The following is a 27,102-nucleotide window of genomic DNA, read 5'->3' as shown; positions in this document are numbered from 1 at the left end:
GATCCACGCGGTGATACTGTTTCCCCGTCTTAAATGGCAATGAGCAAACAGTATCACCAGCAGCAATATGTCGCCGGGCTGAGATCAGACCGTCATAACTTGATCGTGTTCGTACACGCGTAAGGATAAAGTTGCCATTTTACAGAATGAAATAAAGGATATCATTCGTTTCGCTTTCCCTGCGGCTCGTTTGTTTCTCTTCTTTTCGATTCGTACCAGTTCCCCCTTCTGACAGGCACTTACACATCATACAGCGTCGTCTTGGATACAAGCAAACTCTGGTGCGTTCGTACAAGCTGCTAGAGAGTTGGGCGGCGTCGTTTGCCGCTGTCTACACTCTCGGCGGTCTTCGCGCGACCTTTTCCATCGGTATCTACGGTGGTGGGCCTCAGGCTTACTGGTAAGTCGTTATACTCCCTTCACAATCACAGGCATTAATATCATTGAAGGATCACCTACCTTATCTCCTCCGTTTTCGTCTTGGTTACCGCTGCCGTCTTGGCTGAGATCTGTTCTTCCCTCCCAGCCGCCGGTTCCATCTATTTCTGGGCCGCTGAAGCTGCCGGACCCCGTTTCGGACGTCTCTTCGCCTTCGTGGTCGCTTGGTGGACAACCACCGCATGGACCACATTCGTCGCCTCCAACTCTCAGGGAGCGACGTACTACATGCTCTCCCAGATTAATGTTTGGGGCGGATCTTTCACCACTGACCCCTCGGACATCAAATTCCGTGCCCTTGCCTGGATCTGCTCCCAGCTCTTCCTCGCGATCGCTATGGCGACTTGTTTCTTAGGTGCGAGGGTGTACAAGTACATTTTCCGCCTTTCCGTCTTCATGATCCTGCTCGACTTTTTGCTCAATATCATCTGGGTCCCCATCGGTGTCAGCAAGACCTACGGCTTTAGGTCCGCCGAGTTTGCCTTCTTGGAGACGATTAACTGGACTGGTGCTCCCCCCGCCTGGAACTGGATGTTGTCTTTCTTTGCGACCGGAGGAATCATGATCGGATTCGATGCTTCTGGACATATTGCCGAAGAGACCAAGAACGCTTCTTTGGTTGCTGCTCGTGGTATCTGGTGGTCTGCCGTTTCTTGCGTCGCCATCGGATTTCCTTACGTTATTCTCTTCTTATTCTGTATGCCCGATCTGGACACTTTCTCCAGCTTGACCGCTCCCCAGCCTTTCGTCATGCTCTACAGTCTCGCTCTCGGTAAGGCCGGTTCCGTCGTCATGATCGTTCTCATCATCTTCACCACCGTCCTCAACACCTCCGTCTCCATCGTCGCTGCCTCCCGTCTCGTCTACGCCATCGCACGTGACGGTGTCTTGCCCTTCTCCGGTTGGATCTCCAAGGTCGCTCCCAACGGTCAGCCCAAGAACGCATTGTGGGTCATTTGGGGTGTCTCCGCCATCGTCCTCTGTACCATCCTCCCCTCTCCCACCGCTTTCTCCAGTCTGATCTCGGCATCCGGTGTCCCCACTGTCGCATCCTGGGGTCTCATCGCTTTCGGACGTTTCTTCCTGACGCCTCACCAACTCATGAAGTCCCGCTGGTCCCTCGGATTCCTCTCCCGTCCCTTCCACCTCATCGCATTCCTCTGGAACACCTTCTTGTCCGGCGTCATGTTCTCCCCTCTCTTCTTCCCCGTCGACGGAGCTGGGTTGAACTATGCCCCTGTCATCATGGGTGCCGTTACCCTCTTCGCGCTTGCGTGTTGGTGGTTCATTCCCGAGGAGAAGTGGCTTGAGAAGAGGAAGATTCGTGCGGTTATCGCTTCGAATCAGGAAAACTTTGACGACATTGTTGGGCACCAGAGTGAGAAGAATGGTGTTAGGGAGCGTATTGTTGTTCGTGGTGCTGAGGAGGAGGCTTAAGTGTGTTTAAAGAGGAAGACGATGAATAAATGGTGGATGATTTTGCGATGTTGATTATAGACATGCTGTTACCACAACAACTTCTTGGCCGTCAATATGGCGTAATACAGTTATTTGTTCATTCTGCAATTATAGAGACGTGTCTTCAGTAGATCTAGATCAGCTGTCTATATGCTCACCAACGGTCATGAGATGTCGGGCCGCGGCCGATGAGCAGAAACAGATTGCACCATGGGATGCGGCAGATCTGGAAGAACTCCAAAGTCAAAGTCTAGAAATGGCCTTTTCTCCCGAAGTACGCAACAGGTTATACCTACACATCCAATGTCAAATCGTGTTTGCCTTGATCATGAGCGTGATCCTCATCCTCAGGCCAGAAATCATCCTTTGCAACAGTGCTCTTGCGTTCTGCTTCCCCAGGAACACCGTTTTTCGGGATGACTACATGTTGAGTTATACCGAGGACGCCTTGGCAGCCACCGTAGGAGCCCTAACTTTCTGCTTTGCTGTTACCTACATCTTGGCGATTCGGTCCGGTGATGAGAAGTACATGGTCAACAGTGTACCGGCAAGGTTCATTGCTGCCGCTCTGTTCATTACGTTGTCGCTTTGGAACAATGGACCGCCTATGCTATTCTTTGCGAGTCTTGGCGAGGCATTGGGGGCTTATCTGACGGGACGCAACGTTGAGTCATTTACTGGATGGAAAGCGGATATGGAGGAGTAAAAGCGCGGACAAAACGAGCGTTATAGTTTGTAATAATACATGCCTTTTTCCATCCTCGAACGGATCCATTAAGCTGTTAAACTAGTCGCACAGGGAAACACCATGATCTGGAGTGTTTGCAATCGAGGAACCTCTGTATCAGACATGTTAGCATCCCGCTCTCAAAAACACTTTCTTCCATGCCACGACTCGCACAACGGCCAACGGATATACGTTCAGAGTTAAAAAGCTTTTAGTTGAAGATGGTATCACTGTGTGACCTCCATGATTTGTTGACTTTGTCATCCTTTGCTAGTCCGCTGACCCACGATATGACACGGAAATTTTCACGACCTACCTTCTGACAATTGCGATGTGCTGATCGTCGTCGAGGTTCGCGGTGCGATTGATGGCCATGGATGGATTCGACGTCGAAGTCGAAGTCGACCTTTATCCTAAAAATATTGCCTGAAGACGGGCGAAGATGCATGCGCCACACTTGACATGGATTACGGTAACTGACAACCTATTATACCTCGAATAAAGATTTATTATCATCTATAATGTGCATCCATCCCTTCTTATATCCGCCGTTTCAATTCAGTAATTCATGATCAGAAGACGTCGCCCATTTCCCTGCTCTGTCCGCGATGAACCTCACGACTCCCTTGTTCTGAGGCAGTAGAAACGAGGCATGATCCAGTCCTGGGCAATATACCACGTCCAGACCATTAGGCGTGTGCGCCATCGTCGTTCCAGGCGGCAGCTGATAAGGCCCAGGCTGAATGTAATTCGGCTCCTCTCCTTGGTTAAGATATTTCCAAACCGCTTTCGTCGGTGCGATCTGATCCTTCCCCGCAAGGACAACACAGGCCTTCTTGGCCCACCTCCCTTCGTGTCGACTTTGTGATCTGTCCCATTCTGCATCATGCCCGACCAAAACCATGTCCTTCTTCGTCCGGCAACCGATCTCGTCCCGGAATAAGATGTTTTCGAACCAGAAGAAGTTTCTGCCGAGGGAGTAACTGATTCCGGCTTCCCGACTTGCGAACCACCATAATAACCACTCATTCGCTCGTTTCGGGAAACGGTAGACGAAGTTATATGCTACATCCGGAAGATGCAACAAGAATACCACTGGATCCACAAGGATAACATGTGATACAGGCGGCTCCGGGTCATGAATCAACCACGTCGAAACAACAGTTCCCAAACTGTGCCCAACCACGACACCATCCTCGTATCCCTCCTTCTGCAGCATCCTCTTGATGCCCTCAATAGTCTCCCTCCTTCCAGGAATACGGTTGACCATCCTCATCGACACATGCATCAACTCGACAAGAAAGATAGGCGCATCGTGTTTTGACAGCATCTTGATCAACACATCATACGGCTGAAGCCCAGTACCGATACCATGAATAAGGATAATGGGTTTCGCTGTACTCCTCGCTGTCAACGGAGGGCGATACCAGTACGAAAGTGCCGAGTTAGATTCCCTTGTAAAACGACGCAAGTGCGAAAAGGATGGTGGGAAGACACAGTTAACAATATCCTTCCGGGGTACAAAATGCATGAAGCCGAGGGAGCGCAAAAGGATCTGTGTGTACGCATCGAGACCTGCGACGATCTATACAGCGCATTAGTAAACTGCTCGGAGGTAAGTCTTTGAAATCCATACCAAATACCATAGCGCCGGCCGGTGTTTCATATGAACGACATCTTTGTTCAATCGCATACTCTTGATCCGGGGATTATATCCATCAGGTAGCTCCACACCGAGCAGCACCTCGATTTCATTGCAATAATTCTGCAACTCCACAAAGATAGCGCGCTGCATTTCCTTATCCTGCTGCTCCACATCGACGTAATCCATATTGAACAGTGCCCAGAGCATCCACTCCTCGATATTACCACGGTGGATATCGCTAAGCTTTGCGTTCAAAAACCATGCACGGAAGAAATCTGCAGCGGAGTATCCTGCTTCATGCGCCTCCCTGGGTAGAGGGTATTCCGTCTTCCCCGGCTCCATTGCCGCGGTGAGGTCGGCCAGGCATCGGCGAAAGAGGAAGACGCGATCTTCCGGTGTTGTAAGGGGGCTATTGCTAGAAGGCTAAGAAAAAGAACGATTAGCGACTCCCCTCTTTGATACTCCATGGGAATACTTACGCGCTGCAACCATCTCTTCCTTCGGCGATACCACAGGTAAAAGGTAACCTCAACGAGCGCGTAACCCAGAAGAATCCTCTGCAAACCCGTCTTGATCCCAAATATCTTCGGTATACTCGACCATCCCAGTGAATGAAGAACAACAAGCGCAGTGTAAACAAACGACGCAGGTGTGATGGCGGAAAGAAGCATGATGGGTAGCAGGATCAAGGTAGCCACGCCCATGGTAGAGGACGAACGATCCGTGCTCTGTGTATCCAGACTCATAACTGGGTTAGCAGGTTGATAGTGTTATATAGGTCGCTTTTTTCACATGCAGCGTTATACGGTATTGTTGGGACCGGTAATTGTAGGAGTAGTTTCGTAAGTGTAGACAATCCCGCGCGGCCCGCACACACCACCCCTACGGCCTACGGCACCAATTCGTTGGGTAAAGGCCAGCATCATAAAGCAGGGCGGCTGTAATTAACAGCCGAGATGTTACACCACCTGAGGAACTGGGTACCGATAACTGGGTAGCTGTGGAGATAAGAGCGTTTTCGGTGGGCCGGAACTGCTACGCACGCAATTGAGGATTCGGCGCACCGTATCATTTACAGGTTGGGTTCCGAGGCGCTTCAGCCGCAGCTAGCAGTTCCTGCTGTGGTTGATAACGTTTAGTAGTTGCGGACCTTGAATGGATCCGGAACATCGCGTATCATCAAAGGATGCGAGCCCGTTCACAGGTCAACACGGACCGGAGTGGTGCCATTAGAATTCGAAAGCCTACATTGCGATCCGGAGACAGGCACAGCCGCGCCTACATCCGTGTGTAAGGTAACACAGACGAATTCCTCTACTTTGCGTATAACGATACGGACAGTATCCATAGGGCTGATCGAATGCTATGCGTCTTGCTGCTCTTCTTTCTAAGTTGCGCTACAGATATCCTTGTGGATGCCATCCGGGCCCGTCTCTCGGACTTCGCCTGGCAATGAATGCATCACATTTCCCACGCGTTTCCTATCCGCCATTTCATCGCTGCATCAAAATGCCCCTAGTTTCGTTCAAAAATACAAACAAATGTTTATTGAACTCGCCCAACTCCTTGCTCCTAGCCAGCGTGATACCCTCCGGCAGTTCAGGCGGAATAGCAGCCGTCAACTTTGTGAACGCGTTAACCAATCTCTGATGCGTATCCGGGTTTGCTGCATGTTGATCGAGCAGGCCGCGTACCAACGTCTCGTACTTCTGCTCACTGCAGCAAATGAGCGGGAGGAGTGCGGCGGCTGCTTGCCCGACGAGATCACTGACCACGTGGCCGAAGAGGAGGTTGCCCAGCGCAGTCTCCAAGAGGCCATCGATAGGTCCAGCAAGACGTGCCAAACTCGCCATATCACCCTTGCGTTGGAGGCTATAGGCGAACAACGCGAACGCAGAGATACCTTGATACAAGGAGTCAACGACCTCATACACAGGGCTACCCAAGTTACTCGACAGAGCGCGACGAATAGTGTCCAGCACCTCGTCCGGCAGAGCAGTGAGTTTATCCGGGTAATACTCCACAAGGTCGCGAATGAGACTGGCGTTCTTGATAGCAACCTGCGGAATCTCGAGAGCGTCCGCAGTAACCTTGGGTAGAAGAATATGCCAACCGTAAAGGATGACCTCATGATTAGGGGACTGCGATAAAGAGACAGACTGGGCCCGTGCGCGTTGCAAATCCAAGGCCACAAGATTTGACAGAAACTCCATGATCAAGATCACGTCACCATAAGGCTCATCCGCAATCTCATGGCTCTCCTTCTGGCTCTTTGTGATGCTGTCATATACCTTCATCAACTCCAATGAATGCTGCGTGAGCACGGTCTGCACTTCGGGTGCCAGTTGAGCAATCTCAGTGGACTGCACAAGAGTGACGTAGACTTTTAAAATGGACATGACCATTTCGGGAACACTTCCATAGGTCTTGAGCAACTCCAACATATGAGGAGAGTACTTTGCGACCAGGTCAAAGATCTCGTTGACAGTTTGCGGCTGAACTCCACGGCAGAGACCCTGAAACATGTCCATCGTGTCAATAAGTTTCGAGAAGACCACATTTTGCTGTGCAATCTTGCTAAAGTCAGGTCGCTGAACCAACGAAACGAAGTCCTTCTCCACACTGTTCATGACCAAACTCATATAATGAGCCCTGACATCCGCTTGAGTCGCACCAGCCGCAAAGATTGTAACGGTCTCGACAACAACCCCATGCGCAGCTTCCGGAAGTTTCTCAATATTCTTAACGAGGTACTCCACCAGCGTATGGAAGGTCTGGGTCAGCAACATCCCATCCCGCAACTTCTGATGCCCAGCAAACGTCTTCAACGTCTTCGCGATCTGCAAAATAACACTCGCCTCGCTCGCCCATCCCTCCATATGCGCCTTCATCCGATCAATGATAAAGGACGCAATTTCACGTCCGGCATCGCCACTGAACGCCGGGTAGGAGTCGGCATAGAGATATGATAGCGTCCATCTCTCCAGCCACCACCAGAGCGTCTCCACAACCTGCGGACTCCAAAGTTCTTCCTGTTCTGTACCGATCATTTGGGTGTACGTCAGTACGATCTGCGAGATATCTGGGATGTGAGGGAGGACGTAGGTAACGCGTTTCTCAGGATCTCCGTGAGGGTCTTCAGCAAGGACGAAACCCGAGACGAGAAGTAACCAATGCATGTGTTCGTGTAGAACATAGACATGTGTCCCAAACTGCTGCTGAGCCTGAGCCATCTTGTACGCATTCACCCGTTCCGTCAACAACTGCAGCATAGTCACCATCGTCTTCGGAGACTCCCTCGCCAATGTAGCAACAACCGTAAGCTGCTCCTCATTCTGTTCCCAGTCCTTCTCATCCTGATCAATATCAAGCTCCTCGTCATTCTCATGCTCCACACTCCACGCCGCACTTTCCAACCGACACTGAACATACGCCTCCGACACCCTCTCACACACACTCCTAAGATGCTGAACGGCTTGATTGTTCTCATGACTCTTCACTTTCTTCAGAATTTCCGCCCAAACGCCCGCGAATCCGTTGAATGCCTCCCATAACCAAGACGACTCCTCATGGTCTCCGCCGTTTCGTGAGGCCTCTCTGCATAGCCATATCATTGCTTCCGCTGCAGCACCCAAGAACTCCCATAATATCGCATCACCGTTCAGGATTGCGTCAGTATGAACGCCCGGAACCAAGATAGCCCGTGCCATTTTTGCGAGTCCGAGGGAATGGGGTCCGATCTCGGTGACAGCATTCCCCGCTGTAACCATAGCCTTCAAGTACGGAGTGATCTGAGACAAGAATGCCCGACACCAATTCTCTACCGCATCCTTAGTCGTAAACACCGGTCCCGTGACATTTGCAAGTCGGATGAGGACGTGACGGCAGTGATTGGAGGCAAGAGATGCGGTTCCCTGAAGACGCTGGTATACCATGAAGAGAAGGCCGATGACGTCGTTGTTGACGGCTTCTTGCCAGCTAGCGGGTAAGAGTAGGGGTAGTTCATCCGTATCTTGGTCATCCGCATCAGCGTCCTTCTGAACTGAACCCGCGAAAGCGGGGTTGGCTTCATCATGCTGAAAGTCCCAAGAGATGATTCGGTCAGACACCGTAATCGCATTGTTCAGCAGGACGTCTTCGCCCTCGGTTAGTTCATCAGCAGCGGCGTTGATGGCGATACGGGAATGAAGTGTCTCGAGCACCATTTGCCAGACGTAAATCAAGCATACATCCATGAAAATCTTCTTTGCCTGGTGGTGCATCTCCAATGATAGTCGGAGCGGTGAGCTTTTACTCGATGTTCCGAATTCATCCAGCAGAGCCGTTGCCAGGCTGAGACACAGAACTTGCTGGTCCTTGTTGCCTTGCCGGAGCTGCCACAGCTTCTCCAGAAGAAGCCATGCCTCCTGCTCCCCTGTTTCGAGCATCAACCTTTTCGCAATGGTAGCCACAGCGGACATAAGAGCATCCCTGACGTATCGAGGCACTTGAATGCGGCTCGAGCAATACTCCAACAACCAGCCCTCAAACCCTTGGATATCCTCAACACGGTATACGCTGAACTCCCGCGCAACCGCCTCCCTAACAGCAGCCGCAGAATGAAACTGAAGCTGAGGACTGTGTGTATGCTCCAAAACAAACCGACACGCCGGCAGTAAATGCTGCATGCCCTTAAAGGACTGAATCACCTCCTCGGCACGGGTACGGGTTCTCGCAGTTTGCAGACCATCACCACAGACCGACTCGAGCGATTGCAGGAGCTGGGAATAGTCCATGGCGATAAATGCTCCGAGGGAAGTTAAGAAAGGGTCATAATTAGAATTAAGGTTTTGTCAATTGCAGGGGTTGCAGGTAACCGCGCGCGCCCACACCGCAACGCCGAGTCAAGTCGACCAAGGCCTGAAGCAGCTCAGGGTGTATGCTATGTCCGCCGGTTTCGATCATGACCAGGCAAAGGCTGCGTTCAAGTGCGATGCCAAGGTGGTACTGTGCTGGATAAATGCTGACCGTGTTCTACAGAGAAGCCCTGGAAATCGAGCGCGAACTGCGATCAGTATTGAGGGAGCATGCGCCGTTCTCCCCGGATGCTACGTTTCTACTGCAGAAGCTTCGCAGTGCATACGAGAACGTCGTGTTCCTCGACTTCAACTTTGCTCAAGAGCAGGATGTCGAAGACAAGCTATGGTTGAAGGTTCATCATCGTGTTATCGAGGATTATCGCAAGAGGATCAGCAAGGTAACGTCTCAATTTCTTTTGGAGAAAACGGCTTAACATCCCATCTTTAGATGCAACCTGCTTACGGAAAGAATCGCCCTGTGGAATTGCGAAAGTTGACCCAGCATTACCTGAATTACATCAAGAATGCGACGAAATTTTACAGATCATTCTTTCAACGTCTCGTCAGCCACTTCGGTCTCGATGAACTCAGTTCCATCGTCACCAAGTTTGGGTTGTCAATGGATAATCCACCCATCTCGAACGCTTACGGACCTGAGGTGAAGGTGGTCGTTCGAGCTTCCTGTCAGCGAACCCTAATCATCCTCGGGGATTTGTCGCGCTATCGCGAGCTTCAGTCGACTAAAGCCAAGGACTGGTCACCCGCTAACGGCTACTACTCCCTCGCGCAACGACTGTGTCCTGAGAATGGCCAGCCGCTCAATCAAATGGCTGTCCTTGCCACGTACGACATGAACGTCGTATCCGTCGCGCACTACTTCTACAGAGCTTTGGCTGTCCGCTCGCCTTTTGCAGTTGCGAAAGATAACCTTGAGCTTGCGTTGAAGAAGTTTGTGAGGACGGAGAAGACGGATGGTGGTGAGCCTGTGGGAAAGTGGTTGAAGAAGGAGGATTTGCCGGTCGAAGATCTGTTACGGCTGTTCCTTGGGCTACACGCGGCCTGCTACTTGGGAACAAAGTAAGTATGGAGCTTCTGTGTCATTCCTTGTTATCTGACATGCTTTCTAGTGTTTCAAACTTTCAAGCAGATTGCCAGCCGCTCACACACAAGCTTGAAAAGAGCCTGCGCAACAGATCCCTTGCACGCCCACTCCTCACAAAAATGATTACCATTAACATTGCCGCCCTCTACGTCGCGCAAGCAGGCCCAGCCCGCAGTGATCCCGTTCTTTCTCACCTCCGAGAACTCAACTTCCTGCGCATAGCCCTTGATTGTGGCAGCACCCTGTTCAGCGTTTTGATAGCTGAGATCGTTGCAGATTCCGCTGCTGCACAGCCCAGTCACATTGGCGCAGGCGCAGACTTCGCTGAGCGCATCACTGCAATCATGCGCCGGTCTTTGCCAGCTGTGCGTTTGACGTCTAGGTGGCTCCTCGCAAACCATGGAAGCTTTGTGCGATATTCAGCGGATCGAAACGCACAGGCCTCTATTGACAGATTTTGGGAGACGTATGACCGGTGCGTGAACCTGCTTGCAAAGAGGTTTCCACCTGATCGGGTGCCGGTTCTCGACATCCCATTGAGAGAGGATGTCATGTTTGCTGGTTTTGCGCCCTTGGGTGCAACGTCGAGTCAACCTCAGAAAGGTAAGGTCATCGTGGACTTGAACGACGATGAGCGTTTTGGGAGCGTGCACCCGAACGAGGAGATGCTGTTCCGTATCATGGATATCTTAAAGGACGCCAAGGAAATTTCCTCCTCGCAGCAGTACGACTCATCGCAACCGGCAGCACGACCGTCCAATGACCTTGGAGGAGTTCCGTACACGAGCACGCCTACAGGCGACCATACACCTCCGCCGCCTAACTTTCAAACACCTTCGTTCTACGGAAACACGCCGAGTATCAACAACAGTGACATCCACGACGTAACAGGAGAACTCATGCCCCCACCTGGCCAACCTACCGTTCCCAAAGCCCGACAAGGGGCCCCCTCCGTGGCATCAGAATCATCAATGGCGTTCAGTGTCGGTGCTATGGTTGACAATATCGTCGGATCACGCGGTGGGCAAACACCACCTCCGCCTGACGAGAAGGAGGAGATCGTTTTTGGTGGTAGACATAATAGGCCCGTGACGGCGCGTACGCAACATTCACCGACTCAGCAAGAGAAGGAAGCGGCCGAGGCTGTGACTGCAGCTGATCTTCTAGCGCGAGTGTTGAGTTTCGGAAGAGGAAGTTCTGCTTTGGCTGCGCCTTTCAGTCAACCTCAACAACCGGAAGGACGTGATATATGGAATGCACCTAGTCAAGTGGGGCATCCTCTTGCCAGCCCTGCTCTGCCGTCCTCAGGAAACGCAGGCGTTCAGTTGACTGCTGATGCGGCAAGTGGCTATTCGCTTCTTCCAACGCCCATCCAGGAGCCCACTGAGGCACAACGAAGGAGTTATGCCTTGCAATTGCAGGGTTGGTCATCTCCGGTATGGCATGACAGTCCGGGCCCGAGGTGAAAGGTGTGACATGCGAAAGCTTCCATGCACACATACTGAAGTCACATTCTTTGATTTGGACAAAGATGTGAAGGTAGTATAAAATTAGAAACATCTTCTGTCAAAGGACTTGCTCTTATCCTACTTGGGGTTTCCGTGCCATTCCACAATACAGACTCGGCCCTGTTGATTTGGCGCTCATGGGGTGGGGGACGCTTCACGTGCATGGATTGCAGGAAGCCGCAGATGTGCGTGTCGACCAGTCAACGGTCGTGAATGCACTGAACATAACCAAAAGACAAAAGTGAGCGGGACCAAGGCGATACGTTCGGAAGGAGCATGCACTGACCGTTCTCTGCAGTGTCTAGCATCACCCGTACTCTATCAAACCTCAGGAAGATCGGATTGAAGGTGGGCATCCGCGGATCAAGACGAGGCGACGGCGTGCTGATGTTTCGTTGTGCAGGACTTCTGGCATCAGCTGAACTATATCGGTGACACCAAGGCTGGTACTTTGGTGGGGATTGACAGGTGAGCCTTTGCGTGCGCCCGTGCGCTGAATGATGGGATAGAGTTGACGCAGCATATAGATTCGGCAACAAGTACTTCGAGAACATCGAGGAGCTTCCTTGTACGTGTACAGCTTTCTTGCACCTTGAGAATGAGCTCTAATATCTATGTGATTACAGTGCGTGACCGCTGGGTGGATTACGCTTCGCCAAACTTCGACGCCGCCCAGATTGAGCCCGGATGGCACGCCTGGATGTCCCGCATCGTCGACGTACCACCAACACAGGACAAGATGATGCAGACCGGTGTCCGTAAGTGGGAGAAAGACTTTTTGCCGAACGTTTCGATGTCGACGGGAAGGTACAAGCCATACGCAACAGTGAAGCGCAAGTACGAGGCTTGGGAGCCCAAGGTTGCTGAGCGCGTGTAAGAAGGAAGATGTAGTATACCTGAATAATCCACATATATTTCGCAGTAAATGCTTGCGTGTACCTTCGTAAAAACGGTCTCTTGACGTTACTGTGCATGTCTGTGCAGTATACGCGACTCGATGTCATCTCGCTATGCGCAGCGGGCAGCTTGTCCAAAAGTATACCCGACGACAACCTGAAGGGCCAGCTGCTCTCCGATCCGTCCAAGACCATCGAGCATGGGAAATTTCATGCATTGCAAGGACGGTATATGGTCTGGCGATGATTTTACCAAGTGTTTTCGACGGGAGTACGTCGCATTCTTTCTTCATGCCTTGGCGTCGGTCTGCTAACCATGTCCACCATAGCTACGGCGACGTGTTCATACCTCTCTTGCTCATTACATGCTCTCTACTGCTCCTAATTCTCAGGGCTGTGCGAACAGCATGGCAATCACTCTCGGCGCACCGATACCACCCTCTACTGTCGACCGCCGAAGACGAAGAAGATTACGCATCCGAATCCGAAGATGAGTTTGACGAAGTTGCACCAGAAACAGACGAACAAATAGAGGCTTCAGAGGATAAGCCATGGGGAAGACAGGTCACTGTGGTTCTGGAGCTGTTGTTGGCATTGGGATTAATGGGAGTGCACCTTGCTGAGCTCATTTTACGCACAGAAGGAAAGTGGAAGAAGAATGGGTGGAAGCCAATTGGAGGGTTGATTGCATGGTCATATGTGGCTGTGGTGGTCCTTACACGACTATTCGCACCTAAATGGTCGAGAAAGCAGAGCCCAAGCTTGTGGTACCACACCCTCTTGATCTACCTCCTGCACTTGCCTATCGTGTTCTTCGAAGCAAGGTCGGCTGTCATTCATACGATCTCTGAAACGAAGTTCGTCCTTATTTTGCATCAGTTTGCTATGGTCACTGGACTTTGTGTGATCGCTTTGACGCAGCGCATCGGAAATGAGCCGGTCAAGTCCTACAGTGGAGGCGACCTCGAGCCTAGTACCGAGCCTCTCGCCTCTGTCTTCTCGACCTTCACCTTCAGTTGGGTCAATGCAATCATCTACAAGGGCTTCCGCAAATCGCTACAGATGAGTGACGTTTGGGATCTCCGCAGGGATGACCATGCTTACCAGGTTGTGAATGCATTCCGCAAGACCAAGAGAGCATCTTCCCTTGCTTGGACTTTGATTAGGTTTTTTGACAGGTATCTGTGGGCACAGACGTTCTGGGCCCTTGGCTACTCGCTCCTTACCTTCGCTCCTGTGCTCTGCTTGAAGCAGATTCTCGAGCTGGTAGACAAACCTGAAGGAACGTCTCGTGAGTTGCTGTGGCTGTACATCATCGGGTTGTTCGTGGGAACAGTCGCTTGCAGTATTGGTAACGGTCAAGCTTTGTACATTGGTCGCAGAATCTGTATTCGACTCCGTGCCATCATCATCGGAGAGGTTTACAGCAAGGCATTGAGGAGGAGAGATGTAGCAGCCGCGGCTGCGGCCGAGGCTAAAGATCTCGAAGACATAGACAAAAGCAAGGATGATAAGGACAAGAAGGAGGAGACCGCTGACCCGGCAAATCACGGTGCTATCATCAACTTGATGGCTGTTGACGCATTCAAAGTGGCTGAAATCTGCGCGTACTTGCATTACCTGACGGCTGGTGTTCCTATCCAGATCATCGTCGCCATCTTCCTTCTCTACCGTGTGCTCGGTTGGTCTGCCATTGCAGGTGTTGCCAGCATGTTCTTGCTTATGCCGCTGAACTACTACATCTCACGCACCTTCAGCAAGATTCAAGGAGAGCTCATGGCTGTCACGGACAAGAGAATCAACACAATGAACGAGATCATGTCCAGTATTCGTATCATCAAGTACTTTGCTTGGGAGGAGCGCTTCTTCGCTCTTGTGGACGAGACCAGAAGAGCTGAGTTGAAGCAGCTTGCTAGACGTTTCACGTTCTGGTGCTTCGCCGGACTTGTATTCTACGCGTCGCCGATTATCATCACTTTGGTAACCTTCTTTGTGTACACAAAGATTGCTCATCAAGAGCTTACTGCACCGGTGGCTTTTACATCTCTGTCCCTATTCAATGTGTTGCGCATTCCTCTCGATCAGTTGGCTGATATGCTCACCAATGTTCTTCAGTCCAAGGTCTCGTTGAATCGTGTGGAGAAGTTTCTTGATGAGGAGGAGACCCTGAAGTACGAGCAGCTGAGCCAACAGCTGCACGACGAACAGGGCCCATTTGTTGGGTTTAAGAATGCTAACTTTACATGGGCAAGCAAGGCGGAACTTGAACGAGAAGGTACTCTGGTCGCTGGCAAATCTGCATTCCAACTTCGAGATTTGAACGTTCGCTTTCCTTCGGGCGCACTCAGTTTGATCGTTGGACCTACCGGAAGTGGCAAAAGTTCCCTTCTTATGGCCTTGCTAGGTGAGATGACACCCATCGACGGTGAGGTCTACCTCCCAGGTGGTGGCCGACCACGTGAACAAATGGTTATTGACCCACAAACTGGACTTACTGAGTCCGTTGCCTACTGCGCTCAGCAAGCATGGCTCCTCAATGACACGATTCGTAACAACATCCTCTTCGCAAGTCCATACAACAAGAAGAGGTACAGCGCAGTTATCCGTGCTTGTGCCTTGACTCGCGATTTGGAAATCTTGAATGCTGGTGATCAGACTGAAGTTGGTGACAAGGGTATTGCATTGTCTGGTGGTCAGAAGCAACGTATTTCTCTTGCGAGGGCTTTGTACTCGAACTCTCGCTACATCTTGCTAGATGACTGTCTCAGCGCTGTTGATTCCCACACGGCTCAGTGGATTTACGCGAACTGCATTCTTGGAAAGTTGATGGATAACCGTACGCAAATCCTGGTTACCCATAATGTCTCCCTCTGTTTGCCTGGGGCGTCACACGTGGTCGTCATGGATAATGGAGTGGTGAAGGCTCAGGGAACCCCGGAACAGATGGTCGACTTGGGCGTCCTTGCGGACGATGAAGAGTTGTTGAAGGCATCCGTCTCTCGCGACCCATCGCGTGCTACTTCAAGACTGCCTTCGCGTGCGCCTTCGGTCATGGAGATCAACGAGGTCATCGAGGAGCAAGAAGGTGCTAGACATGACGCAATGGAGGCTAAGAAGGACGAGGACAAACATAAAGCGCCAGTAATGCTGACTCAGGAGGAGACAAAAACTGAAGGCTCTGTTAGTCGGGAGGTGTACTTCGTGTACGCTAAGGCGATGGGAGGCTGGGGTTACTGGATGCTGCTCCTCCTGTGCTTCCTCTTGTGCCAGCTCGTTAATGTCAGTCAGAGCTATTGGATCAGAAAGTGGGCTGCAAGTTATGACACGGCGGACTCATCCGCAGTCAAGACCACTTACGCCTCTAAACCGGTCGGTGCAAGCAGGCATGTTGCTCGGGCCGAGACACAGATCTCGTTCAGTACGGTCGGCGCGTACTTCCATCAGGAGACGCCGCTGGTGGAAGCTTTGACCCAGAGCATCGACCTGAATTACTATTTGGGTGTCTACGCTGCCCTTGCATTTGCTTATATGATCGCTACATTCATGAGGATGGCTGTTGTGTTCTATGGGAGTTGGTGTGCATCTGGCCGTTTGTACAACGACATGTTGCATGCTGTGATGAGTGCTAAAGTCCGCTTCTTTGACTCTACCCCTCTTGGTCGAATCATGAACCGTTTTAGCAAAGACATCGAAACGGTTGACCAGGAGCTTGCTGTCATGGCCATGGCCTTTTTCAATGACGTTTTGAGTGTGACGACGGTCGTCATCCTGATTACGGTCATCACTCCTGGGTTCTTGATTGCTGGTGTGTTCATCACAATCCTGTACGTTGTGATCGGCGTGCTTTACCTTAGGACGTCCAGAGAATTGAAGCGTCTCGAGTCCATCTCCAAATCACCTATCTACCAGCACTTTGGGGAGACTCTTGCAGGAATTTCCACAATTCGTGCGTACGGAGAAGAAAGGCGGTTCATTCGGGATAACCTCAAGAAGGTCGATGGCAACAACCGTCCATTCTTCTACTTGTGGGTTACGAACCGATGGTTGAGTATCCGCGTCGACGCTGCAGGAGCATTGGTGGCTTTCTTTGCAGGTGTGCTCATCGCTTTGAACCTTGACAGACTTGATGCAGGTTTGGCTGGATTGTCGTTGACCTATGCCATCACGTTCACTGAGCACATGCTTTGGGTTGTTCGTTTGTATGCGGTGAACGAGATGAACTTCAACTCGGTGGAACGTATTCGCGAATACCTTCATGTAGAGCAGGAAGCCTCGAAGATTGTCGAGAACCACCGGCCACCGTCTGACTGGCCCCAAAAGGGAACTGTCATGGTTAAGGACCTGGAACTCAAGTATGCCCCGGAACTCCCTCCTGTGATCAAGGGAGTTTCGTTTGATGTGCCTCCAGCCTCGAAGGTTGGTATTTGTGGGCGTACAGGTGCTGGAAAATCAACTATCGCAAGTGCCTTCTTTCGTTTCCTTGAGCCAACTAAAGGAAGCATCACCATTGATGGCGTGGATATTTCCACGATCGGTCTCACTGACCTGAGAAATGCCCTCACCATCATTCCTCAGGATCCCACTCTTTTCGCGGGCACAATTAGGTCAAATCTCGACCCCTTCAACCACTTCTCCGACGAGCAAGTCGCTGAAGCGCTGCGCCGTGTGCATCTGGTTGGAGATTCTACCGAGGCTGACGGTAATGGCATCAACGCCAACGTGTTTGAAGATCTCTCATCTGCCGTCTCTGAGGGTGGAGGCAATCTGTCACAGGGACAGAGGCAATTGATGTGTGTGGCCCGCTCACTTTTGAAAGCACCTCGCTTGATTCTCATGGATGAAGCCACTGCATCCATCGACTTCGCTACCGACGCGAAGATCCAGACGACAATCAGATCCGAATTCAGTGGCTCAACGATCTTGACCATCGCACATCGTCTCAGGTCAATCATCGATTACGACAAAGTAATGGTGCTGGATCATGGTGAATTGAAAGAATATGATCACCCGCACGTACTGATCCAGGACGAGGGAAGTATTTTTAGGAGTATGTGTGAACAATCTGGAGAGTTTGAGGCTTTGCGTGAGATGGCCGAGGAGGCTTACCGCAAAAGTCAGGTTGATGAAGCATTGTTGGTGGATATCCATTCGGCGGCATAGAGTATTGAAATGACTTACGGGTACGATTAACTTATTTACTTACAAGACGTAATACATAACCCTCGTGATAGGGCTTTCCGTGAGACAGTTGGCCTTTGTGAACGTATTGCAATGATCAACATTCTGATACGTTCATTCTATATGTGTTGCTCCTTCCTCACAACCTAGGTACGGTAGTCACCGTTGATCTTGACGTACTCGTAGGAGAAGTCGCAAGTATAGTAAGTCGCCTCATGACCACCTCCAGTTCCCAGCCTGACCTCAATCTCAAGGTCCTCCAAAGCCAAGATCTCAGAGGCACGCTCCTCGTTAACATTCTCGGGCTCGCCGTTCACCAACAACTTCAACTCCGGAGAACCATCAGTAGGGATGAAGGAGACGGAGGTCTTGGTAGGAATGACGGGGACGCCTGCGTAGCCGGTAGCACAGAGAATGCGACCCCAGTTAGCATCCTGTCCAAAGAGAGCGGTCTTCACGAGCGCAGAGGTAGCAATGGTAGAGGCAACAGTCTTTGCGTCCTCGAAGGTAAGTGCGTCCTTAACCTTGATGGTAACGAACTTCGTAGCACCCTCACCGTCACGGACGACCAACTTGGCCATGTCAGCAGCAAACTCGGTAACAACATCACGGAGAGCATCGTAGCCCTCACCATCCTGCTCGATGACGGGACCGCCTGCAGCGCCGTTCGCTAGGATAGCAACGGTGTCATTGGTGGACATGTCACCATCGACGGAGATAGCGTTGAAAGAGCGGTCGACAGCGTGCTTGAGGATGGACTGAAGAGCGGTTGCGGAGACAGGGGCGTCGGTAGCCATGAAACCGAGAAGGGTGGCCATGTTGGGGTGAATCATACCAGCACCCTTGGCGATGCCGGCAATGCGGTAGGTCTTTCCAGCAACACCGAAGGTCTTGGAGCCGAGCTTGGGGAAGGTGTCGGTAGTGGTGAAGGCCTTGGCGCAGTCGAGCCAGTGCGAGTGATCAGAGCCCCTGTGCTTGTAGGCTTTAGGAATGTTAGTGACGATCTTGTCGATAGGGAGACGCTGTCCAATGACACCGGTGGACATGACCAAGGTACGGTGGGTAGAGGTAGTCTCGCCGAGGAGCACATCAACAGCCTTGGACATAGCCTGCGCGTCCTCGTAACCTCCCTGACCAGTGACAGCATTCGCGCAGCCAGAGTTACAGACAATGGCACGGATATCACGCCCGTGGGTACCGACCAAAGTCTCCTTTGACACCTGGACGGGAGCAGCCTGAAAGACGTTCTTGGTGAAGACGGCAGCGGCAGTACATGGCACATCGGAGGCCACCACAGCGAGATCGAGGGATTTACCATCCTTCTTCACACCACAGTGAATACCGGAGACATTGAAGCCCTGGGGGTATGTGCCGGTGCTGGGGACGAATCGTGCTTTCGAGGATGCCGCGGCCTTATGAGGGTCGGCGTGAGATGCTGCGGAGCTATTCCTGACGGCCATAGCTACCCTAGCTGCCAGAGATTGTGGTCGAGTCATCTCTAATGCAAATAATTAGTACTCAGATACCGGATCAAGTGCTCAATGTCTACGTTACCTTTCTTGATTTCGTCGAGGTCGAGATGACTGGTGAGATCACCCCGCGATGGCCCCTTGCAGTGCCCCAGATATATACTGCAAGGTTCGCCCAAACACAGAGACCCAGAAAACACCGAGGATTTACAAGGGATGAAGAGGTCGGCCAATGGGACTCCTAAGAAGCCTGAGCTGGGTACGCCGAGGTCGATGAGGTCGGTTGCCGTCTCTCCTTCTAAGTCGCCATTGAAGAATGTCATCTCGGCGGCAGACTTGGCGAGCGATCCCTCGGACGAGGAGGATGGACCGGCTATGGGCACGCCAAAAAAGGCCTTGTTCGGGTTTCAATCGAAGAAGAGCACGCCGAGCTTCCAGCGCCGGCTGGATCTGGCGCGAAAGGAAGAGCCAGAGGACGACGACCCACCAAAAACACCGACGAAGAAAGGGAGAAAGGGAGAGGTGCAGGGGATCGATGTAGTGAACGCGGACCGCTCACATTCAAGAAGAAGAACGAGGAGAGTCATACAGAAAACACTGGAGGGAGAGTCTTCAAGTGACGAAGATGAGGAGAGCGACCTGGAACAGGAAGAACAAGAGGATGACGACGCCATTGTGGAGCACACCAACATCAAGTCAGCACCTCATGGTAGTGGCTATGAAAGCTACTTTAGCACGCTGCAGTCGAAAACGACGACGTCAAATAACACACTCTCGCAAATGCCACAGATGGAGCATGCGACTTACCTGAAGACATTGGCATCACTGCCTGTCGACCACCCAGATGAACGCGCAAATCTGTTATCTCTCCACAAAGAATTGTTCGCGCAGTGGGCATTCGAACTGAGTGTTGGGTTCAACCTACTGCTATACGGATATGGCAGTAAGAGGAACCTGCTCACGGAATTTGTCCGAGAACACTGCAGCGAACGGCCAGTGTTGGTCGTAAACGGCTTCTCTCCATCTCTGACACTGCGCGGGATGCTCGAGTCAATCGCAGGAGCCCTCGAGGCATCAGCACCCGATGCCAAGCTGCATTTCGGCAACCAACCCGCCGACATCCTAACAAATATTGTCAGCTTTCTCTCATCTCCGGATCCACCCCTGGACGACCTGGTGCTTCTCATCCACAATATCGACGGCGAAACCCTCCGCCCTGACAAAGTCCAAACAGCCATCTCACTCCTCGCCGAACACCCCCGAATCCACCTCATTGCCTCAATCGATCACGTCAACGCTCCCTTACTCTGGGATGCAGCTAAAAGCGAAAAGTTACGGTTCATCTGGCATGATGCGACGACATTTGAGCCACTAAAAGTCGAGACATCTTTCGATGCGAATGTACTTGGTGTTGCAGGATCTGGTGCACGAGCAGGTGGCTTGCGCGGTATCAAATACGTGCTTTCCTCCCTTACTTCCAATGCACGGGGAATCTACCTCCAACTTCTCCTCGCACAACTCGCTTCCGATTCTGAATCAGATACGGACGGCATACCGTATCGGACACTGTATGACAACTGTGTTACGGAGTTCTTGGTGTCGAATGAGTTGACTTTCAGAACGCAGTTGAGGGAGTTCTATGATCATAACATGGTGGTGAGTCGGAAAGATCAGGGTGGACTGGAGGTATTGAGTGTGCCATTGGCGAAGGGAGAGATTGAGACGCTGGTGGTGGAGATGCAAGAGGAGGAGTAAACGATCCATCACGCCATTTAGCATCATCTAGCTGCCATTATCGAAATCCTTGAAAGTCCTCGCTCGGTAACTCTGACTGCTGCTGCGACATCCCACGGGCGTCTGGTCGAACCCTTGCATTTCAAGCGCGTTTCGGCGCGTCTTCCACCGCAAAGCTTAATTCTGCTAAGTACCTCCCGGTAGGTCAAAGCGCAAAAGCTTGGTATTACGGGTTATTGCTGTTGGATCAGGAGTATCATGAAGGCCTTTGTGAAGACCTTTCAAGTGTGTAGATGGCTAGAACGTGTACGAATGAGGGCTAACGAGGTGTTTGCAGAGAAAGAAGAAGCCTGATCCGATTGTGGTTAAGCCGAGGAAGCCGATTGAGGAGGATGAGTCTCAGACTGGAACGGTGAGTTCTGTCTGTGAAGTTGGGAATTCGTCTCTGATTATCGTTTCAGCCCGTGTCTGCGACATTAACCGGTCCAGCACAACCTTCGACGTTCGTTACGCCATCGGCAATCACTCGGGAACCGGAGCAACCACAACATATCGCAGCAGAACCTCCACGGATAACCGGTGCACCACCCCAGCTCGTTGTTACACCTCTTGAGAACCCTCCTACAGAGCAAGAAATCCGCGCTGCCTTCGTGAACTTCCCAACCTCTACTCCCACCTATGGGGAACCTCCAGCATCAGCAAGATCCACAAACGCTTTCCGCCTGGTCCCGCCGCCAATGCGATCACCACCACTACCGCCAGCACAGAGTGCGCAGCTTGAGGATGAGAAAGGTGTGATCAGAGACTCGTGGTTGGCGCCGTTCCCGATGCCGCCGGTTAGGAGGGATGAGGATGCTGAGTTGAGTGATGTTGCGGAGGATATGGAGGATGAAGATGATGAGTTGAGGAGTGTGGGGGCTGCAAAGGTTGGTCTTGGTCTGGATCTTGGGATTATTGAGGAAGATGAGGGTGTGCGTTCGCCCTCGATGCCGCCGCCAGCACCGCCTGTACATGGCGAAGTGTATCTAGGAGAGGAAGAACTGGCGACACAACATGTATATGAGGAGACGAAGACGCCTCAACTTGCATCATCGAAGTTTGGAACCTTCAGAAACTCGCCGACTCGAAGTCCACGGGCTGGTTCTATCCTGCGGAGGGCCAGAACGGTTATGCATCGTCGACAGGAGAGTCTTGGTACGAACGGTACGCCCAACCCACAGTCAGATGATGATGTTACGCCTACGCCAAATAAGTTTGCCTGGGACTTTGATCATCGCCTATCACTTGGGTTGTCAAGCATGGGACACTTTCAACCGCCGCAAGAGGAGGACCCGGTCACTCCGGTTGTGCAACCCAAATCATTGAATGATCCTCTACCCACACCACCTCCGTCCGGTTCCTCCTGGGCGAAAGACGCTCTCGCTACTGAGGACGTGCCACCGCCTCCGCCGCCACATCTATTACCAGTACCCCCACCACATGCTGAGAGACCCCGTCCCGGAACCCCCAACGGCGCATGGACGCCTACAACACCGTATGCTGCATCATCGAATCTGGGCCCGTCCACCCCGCAATTACCTACGACACCTGCAATCCCGCTTCCAGCACCACATCTCACCCTCCCCTCACCACATGTCTCGTCACCAGCGACATTCCGGTCTGCATCACCAGTCTCGAGCTTCGGTACCACACAATCGAGTCCGATCTTACCGGCTAACCTGACGAGAACGCCTCTGGAACCGCCAAAGCTCCCGGACTTCAATTTTGGAGATGCGTTGGTGGATGAAAGTCCTTCGAAGGTTGTGGCAGGGTATATGGGCGGTATGGCAGGTTCGCCTGTGAAGTTCACGTTTCCACCAAGGCCGGAAGCGTCTCCTCTGCGAGCACCACCTCCGACTATGGCACCTTTGAGGAGACCACCGTCGCCTCCGGTATCTCACAACGAGGTTCCGAGTCAACTGGCACCTCAAGAAGAGGCCATTGAGCCCTCTCTGAGTGGTGTCGAGGATTTCCCGGAACGGTCTGTTACTCCAACACCAACCTCAGGCAATGGTGTCCGTACTGGGGAACCCTTGCTGACACCGACGCTGCTTGACACTGTGTTCCATGAGTCAAGCTCTCCTATTGTCGGTGGATACAATGCCCAATCCATGAAAATCGCCATCCAAGCGGATGTTTATCTTTGGGAGGATGAAAATTGGCAAGACCTCGTTGAGGGTGCCAAGTGCATTCTCACCACCTTTCCGGAGGACAGATACTGCTTGCTCCAGATCAACTTCCCTGCAGTACAGGCCGCGGACGATCTGGTCCTTGGCGAGGAGGAGCTCGTGGCCCTTGCTGTGGACAGTGAGACGACATTGCAGCGCAACGAGGAGAAGCCTCAGCACCTCATCATCGGGTTTGCTCTCGATCGAACTCAAAGGGAGTATTACCGCTTCAAGGTAGAGGCGGTTGAACAGGCTGATGCCTTGTACAACGCAGTTTACGACAGCATCAGTCAGGCAGGTTCCAACGATGCTCCTATACCAGTGGAGGCAGCTTCGCCTGAGGCCGGTGAGGTGCTCGTCAAGGACGCCAAGGTCAAGCTGTTCGCTCGAATTGAAGCCAACAACTGGAGGCAGATCGGGAATGGTTCCGCCAAGCTAACCATCTCGTCCGCGAAGCAGGCAGCACCCGTACTTGGCCATGGTGTGGGAATGACTCAATCCGTATCCACAAACTCCATTTCGAGCTTCATGAATAGCCATAGCGGACGAAGCAAGGGTCCATCGAAGCGGGTGGTTCTGACTGTGGGTAAGGGCAAGAAGGAGCAGCAGCTTGTTGATACGTACGTGAATGAAAGAGATTGTGAGAAAATGGGAAAGTTCGGTATCGCGGTGAGAGTGCATGGTGTGGGCGTTTACCTGCTACAATTCAAATCGGACAAGGAGCAAGGAAGGGTATTTGATACTTTGAGATCCTCGAACTGAGGAAGCCGAGCAATGCAATGAGCATAGCACAGCACGAACGGGACAATCATGGACAGGGTGCTTGGGACATATAGCGGGCGTTGAATCTAGTTAGGGTAATAATAATGCAATCCCTCCTATAATGAGTATACGTATATGTATCCAAAAAGGCAACCGCAGCCAGCAAGTAATAAATCACCAAACCCAAGAAAGAGAGGTAAACCAAGGAGTGCCCATCAAGGGCTCCATAACATGCCGTACAGATGAAGAGCTGAAAAAGTAAAAAGAAAAAAGCACACCCAGCATGATCCACATCCTCCGTTCTTCCCGTCTTTTCCTTTTCCGGTCCAAAAGAATGCTTGCTGTTGCCATCTCCCGTAAAGCCCCGAATGACTTGATTATTTATGCGCGTAATCCAAAAAAGGTATATCATACAACGTTTCCCGTTCTTTGTCAAACCATTTCGATCATCCTCTGGTCGACAGAAGATCAACCTTGTGCAACGCCGGCTTTGGCTTCTCCTCCTTCACACCCTCCTTCTTCGCCTTCTCACGGGCTTCAAGTGCTCTCTTGACCCAACCGGCCATGTCAACCTCTTCGGTTTCCCAGCGATGCAACCAAGGGTGTCGCAAAAGCTGAGCGTAATTCGGTCTGTTCCGCGGCGACTTGTTGAGGCACTGCCTAACGAAATCCTTAGCGTCTTCAGAGAAGTCTTCAGGAAGCTCAGGCGGCTCGCCGTCGACAATCGCCTGCAACTGAGCAAAGATATTGTTGTACGTCGAAGGATCGTAGGGGTATCCACCCTTCGCCATCTCCAACATCGACAGACCCAGACTCCAGATATCTGAGTGGACGGTGTAGGTAATCTGACCCGCATTCTCCGCCTTGATTCGCTCTGGAGCCATGTATGACTGACATCCGATATTCGTCTTTGCAATACTCGCCACCAAGTTACCAGACACACCGAAATCGCAAAGCTTGACAATGCCCTTCTCGTTGACGAGAACGTTGGTAGGCTTAACATCACGATGAATGATGTTGTGTTCGTCCTTCAAAGTCTTGAGACCCTTGACCATCGCAAGGGTAATCTTGCCAAGAACATCTTCGGGGATACCATCACCATAGAGCTTGTCGATCGAACCAGCGGACATGTACTCCATGCAGATGTAAACACAAGTCTCCACAAAGAAAGCACCGTAGAACTCGACGATCTGTGGTGATATTGCTTTGTGCAAGATATCCAACTCCATGATGATCTGACTGAACTTGGCCTCGTCAAGCTCGAGACGAACCTCTTTCAGGGCCATAGTGACGTTGGTGGGCTTATGTAGCACACGATGAACGGTACCATAGTTTCCCTTGCCGAGCTCCTCAAGGAGAGTAAGATCGTTCATTGAGATCTTGAAACTTTCACCAGACGAGAAATTGACACCTTCCGATGAAATAACAGCCTTGCCAGCAAAGTTCAGTGAGCCGTTCTCGGCATTGACGTACTTTGAGAAATTCGAAAACGCCGTCTCCTCCTTCTTAGGAGCCGCTGGTCCCATAGCATCGACCAACTTCAATCCGCCCTTTCTCCTAGCTGCTAATCCACCTGGAGGCATTTTCAACCCACCACCGGCAACAGGTCCGACACCTGGCAACTTCAACTGTGCAGCCCCCGGAACACCAGCCTCACTGACCCAGTTATGTGCTTGTGGCCTTTGTTGAGGGGGTAGTCTTTGTTGTGCGGATGGACTAGCAGGGGTTGAAGGGGTTCCTGCCGCGCTTGCTTTTGCTGAGCGAGATTGTTGGAAAGCGAGCATTCGCTCCTGGATATTTGCCGGTAACCCGCGCATTGATCCCGGTGGAGACGGAGCTACACCTCCGACACCGGCTCTGACGGGTACACCGTTGACTACACCTTGCACACCGCCTCCGGGCATCTGCGAAGGACGGCGTGCAGAGTGGGTAGCGGACAGCGGATTGGGACTTCTCGTCTGGATTGTTGGAACTTCTGGCGATGATCTCGCTTCCGGAAGCGGTAGACGAAGAGGAGTCTGGGTCTGTGATGTAGAGAGATTCACCAACGGACTCGGGGGTTGTTCCGATCCAGGGGTAACCAAGGACGGAGTCGACGCGGCTTCAGGCTTCGGAGGACGGTTAATGTCGAGCTTTGCGAAGTCTTCTGAAGGATCGGCCATGGCTCTTGGGAGTGTATGCTCGAGACAAAAAGACGGGTGGTGGTGCTGTCTGGATGATGCTGGGTCTGGCGTTCTGCGGCGCTGACTGAGCCTGACGTTCGTGGCGCGCAGCCTACTCACCCTCGACATGAACCTGGATTGCCTGCTACAGAATTAAGATGAGAAAAGCTTACAGAGGTGCTCCGCCTTTGGGGAATGGAAGGCTTTGCTACTATTTTACAGTCCCGTCGTAACCGTCCCTTTCATCGCCGTTCATTCAAATGCCTGTCCAAGCTTACCAGGGTGTTTGTTTGTTTGTAAAGCATAAATTCGGGGTCCTGATCCTGGCACACCCCATTTTCTTCGTAACACACCCCCGCGCGCGGATTCCGCGCCGCAGCTGCCAAATGAAAGAGATCAGAGCAGAACACGACAAGATAATATTGTTTACATTAGCAGTATGTACAAAAAAAAACCAGGACACTCCCACGGACTCCTCAGTGCCCATACCCACCAAAGTAATTCCAGGGCGCCCCGGGGGGAGGGCCATAGAACTGATATTGCACCGGAGCAGCTTCGAGGGGATCATAGGACGGTACAAACCAAGGTTGAGATGGCCCACCATTCACTGGAGCAATAGGATGCTGAGTCTGGCTTGGTGTTTGGGTTCCACGAAGCTCACATGTCCTCCGATCATGGCTGGGGCGCCTGCATAAACCACAGAGCCTTGCTGGGGCCTGAAATATCTCAATAGCATTGGGATCTCGCTGAGTTGAGCTTTGTGGCCTGGCTGGTCGGCGGTTTTGAGAGCCCCTCAGGCGTCCTCTAGCGTTGAAGACTTGAGGATCACGAGCTTGTCGGTTGGTGTCAGGAGTTGCAGGCCCGTTAATGTAGTTTTTGTCGAGGACAAGATGCCAGTGCCCGTGTATATCATTAATAGAGTTAGGGTCTATTATCTTGTCGTGCTCTGCTCTGGTCTCTCCGATTTGGCAGCTGCGG

At 51.9% G+C, this 27,102-nt stretch overlaps 11 protein-coding genes across 11 annotated transcripts; 7 read left to right on the top strand and 4 right to left on the bottom strand.

Annotated features, from left to right (window-relative positions):
* Positions 1-33: 33 nt before the first annotated feature.
* On the top strand, positions 34-1,875 carry SAICODRAFT_25812 (amino acid transporter; the record flags this gene model as incomplete). The annotated part of the gene is made up of 3 exons (XM_019166885.1): positions 34-119; positions 236-400; positions 450-1,875. 3 exons carry the CDS (start codon positions 34-36, stop codon positions 1,873-1,875), a joined length of 1,677 nt encoding a protein of 558 aa, XP_019023620.1.
* A 30-nt stretch (positions 1,876-1,905) lies between these two features.
* Positions 1,906-3,060, top strand: SAICODRAFT_129812 (uncharacterized protein). Its single transcript, XM_019165418.1, has one exon. It carries the CDS (start codon positions 2,063-2,065, stop codon positions 2,600-2,602), a length of 540 nt encoding a protein of 179 aa, XP_019023619.1. The 5' UTR covers positions 1,906-2,062; the 3' UTR covers positions 2,603-3,060.
* Positions 3,061-3,176: 116 nt separating this feature from the next.
* SAICODRAFT_25810 (uncharacterized protein) lies at positions 3,177-4,972 on the bottom strand (the record flags this gene model as incomplete). Its single annotated transcript, XM_019166884.1, has 3 exons — positions 3,177-4,208; positions 4,260-4,691; positions 4,748-4,972. 3 exons carry the CDS (start codon positions 4,970-4,972, stop codon positions 3,177-3,179), a joined length of 1,689 nt encoding a protein of 562 aa, XP_019023618.1.
* Positions 4,973-5,761: 789 nt separating this feature from the next.
* On the bottom strand, positions 5,762-9,043 carry SAICODRAFT_25809 (uncharacterized protein; the record flags this gene model as incomplete). The annotated part of the gene is made up of 1 exon (XM_019166883.1): positions 5,762-9,043. One exon carries the CDS (start codon positions 9,041-9,043, stop codon positions 5,762-5,764), a length of 3,282 nt encoding a protein of 1,093 aa, XP_019023617.1.
* A 91-nt stretch (positions 9,044-9,134) lies between these two features.
* SAICODRAFT_129683 (uncharacterized protein) lies at positions 9,135-11,815 on the top strand. The gene is made up of 4 exons (XM_019165415.1): positions 9,135-9,235; positions 9,288-9,504; positions 9,555-10,183; positions 10,234-11,815. Exons 1-4 carry the CDS (start codon positions 9,192-9,194, stop codon positions 11,672-11,674), a joined length of 2,331 nt encoding a protein of 776 aa, XP_019023616.1. The 5' UTR covers positions 9,135-9,191; the 3' UTR covers positions 11,675-11,815.
* SAICODRAFT_129684 (putative NADH-ubiquinone oxidoreductase subunit B17.2) lies at positions 11,816-12,693 on the top strand. Its single transcript, XM_019165416.1, has 5 exons — positions 11,816-11,957; positions 12,015-12,064; positions 12,120-12,184; positions 12,244-12,284; positions 12,343-12,693. Coding segments are annotated over exons 1-5 (408 nt in total). The 5' UTR covers positions 11,816-11,956; the 3' UTR covers positions 12,594-12,693.
* A 68-nt stretch (positions 12,694-12,761) lies between these two features.
* On the top strand, positions 12,762-17,772 carry SAICODRAFT_93382 (uncharacterized protein; the record flags this gene model as incomplete). The annotated part of the gene is made up of 2 exons (XM_019171870.1): positions 12,762-12,883; positions 12,942-17,772. The coding sequence occupies exons 1-2, from the start codon at positions 12,813-12,815 to the stop codon at positions 17,770-17,772; spliced, it is 4,902 nt and encodes a 1,633-aa protein (XP_019023614.1). The 5' UTR covers positions 12,762-12,812.
* Positions 17,773-17,936: 164 nt separating this feature from the next.
* Positions 17,937-19,367, bottom strand: SAICODRAFT_93380 (Arginine biosynthesis bifunctional protein ArgJ beta chain; the record flags this gene model as incomplete). Its single annotated transcript, XM_019171869.1, has 2 exons — positions 19,345-19,367; positions 17,937-19,288 (listed from the first exon to the last, which is right to left on the bottom strand). The coding sequence occupies exon 2, from the start codon at positions 19,284-19,286 to the stop codon at positions 17,937-17,939; it is 1,350 nt and encodes a 449-aa protein (XP_019023613.1). The 5' UTR covers positions 19,287-19,288; positions 19,345-19,367.
* On the top strand, positions 19,354-21,398 carry SAICODRAFT_129690 (ORC2-domain-containing protein). Its single transcript, XM_019165417.1, has 2 exons — positions 19,354-21,278; positions 21,331-21,398. The coding sequence occupies exon 1, from the start codon at positions 19,476-19,478 to the stop codon at positions 21,012-21,014; it is 1,539 nt and encodes a 512-aa protein (XP_019023612.1). The 5' UTR covers positions 19,354-19,475; the 3' UTR covers positions 21,015-21,278; positions 21,331-21,398.
* SAICODRAFT_66112 (uncharacterized protein) lies at positions 21,169-24,088 on the top strand. Its single transcript, XM_019170196.1, has 3 exons — positions 21,169-21,278; positions 21,331-21,405; positions 21,455-24,088. Exons 1-3 carry the CDS (start codon positions 21,252-21,254, stop codon positions 23,960-23,962), a joined length of 2,610 nt encoding a protein of 869 aa, XP_019023611.1. The 5' UTR covers positions 21,169-21,251; the 3' UTR covers positions 23,963-24,088.
* Positions 24,089-24,408: 320 nt separating this feature from the next.
* On the bottom strand, positions 24,409-25,746 carry SAICODRAFT_57824 (kinase-like protein; the record flags this gene model as incomplete). Its single annotated transcript, XM_019169562.1, has 1 exon — positions 24,409-25,746. The coding sequence occupies one exon, from the start codon at positions 25,744-25,746 to the stop codon at positions 24,409-24,411; it is 1,338 nt and encodes a 445-aa protein (XP_019023610.1).
* Positions 25,747-27,102: the final 1,356 nt, after the last annotated feature.

The sequence above is a fragment of the Saitoella complicata genome, assembly GCF_001661265.1.
Source record: "Saitoella complicata NRRL Y-17804 unplaced genomic scaffold SAICOscaffold_14, whole genome shotgun sequence".
NCBI classification, from domain to species: domain Eukaryota; kingdom Fungi; phylum Ascomycota; class Saitoellomycetes; order Saitoellales; family Saitoellaceae; genus Saitoella; species Saitoella complicata.
Note: the sequence above shows the minus strand (reverse complement) of the source record. Positions and strands in the feature narration are given on the sequence as shown.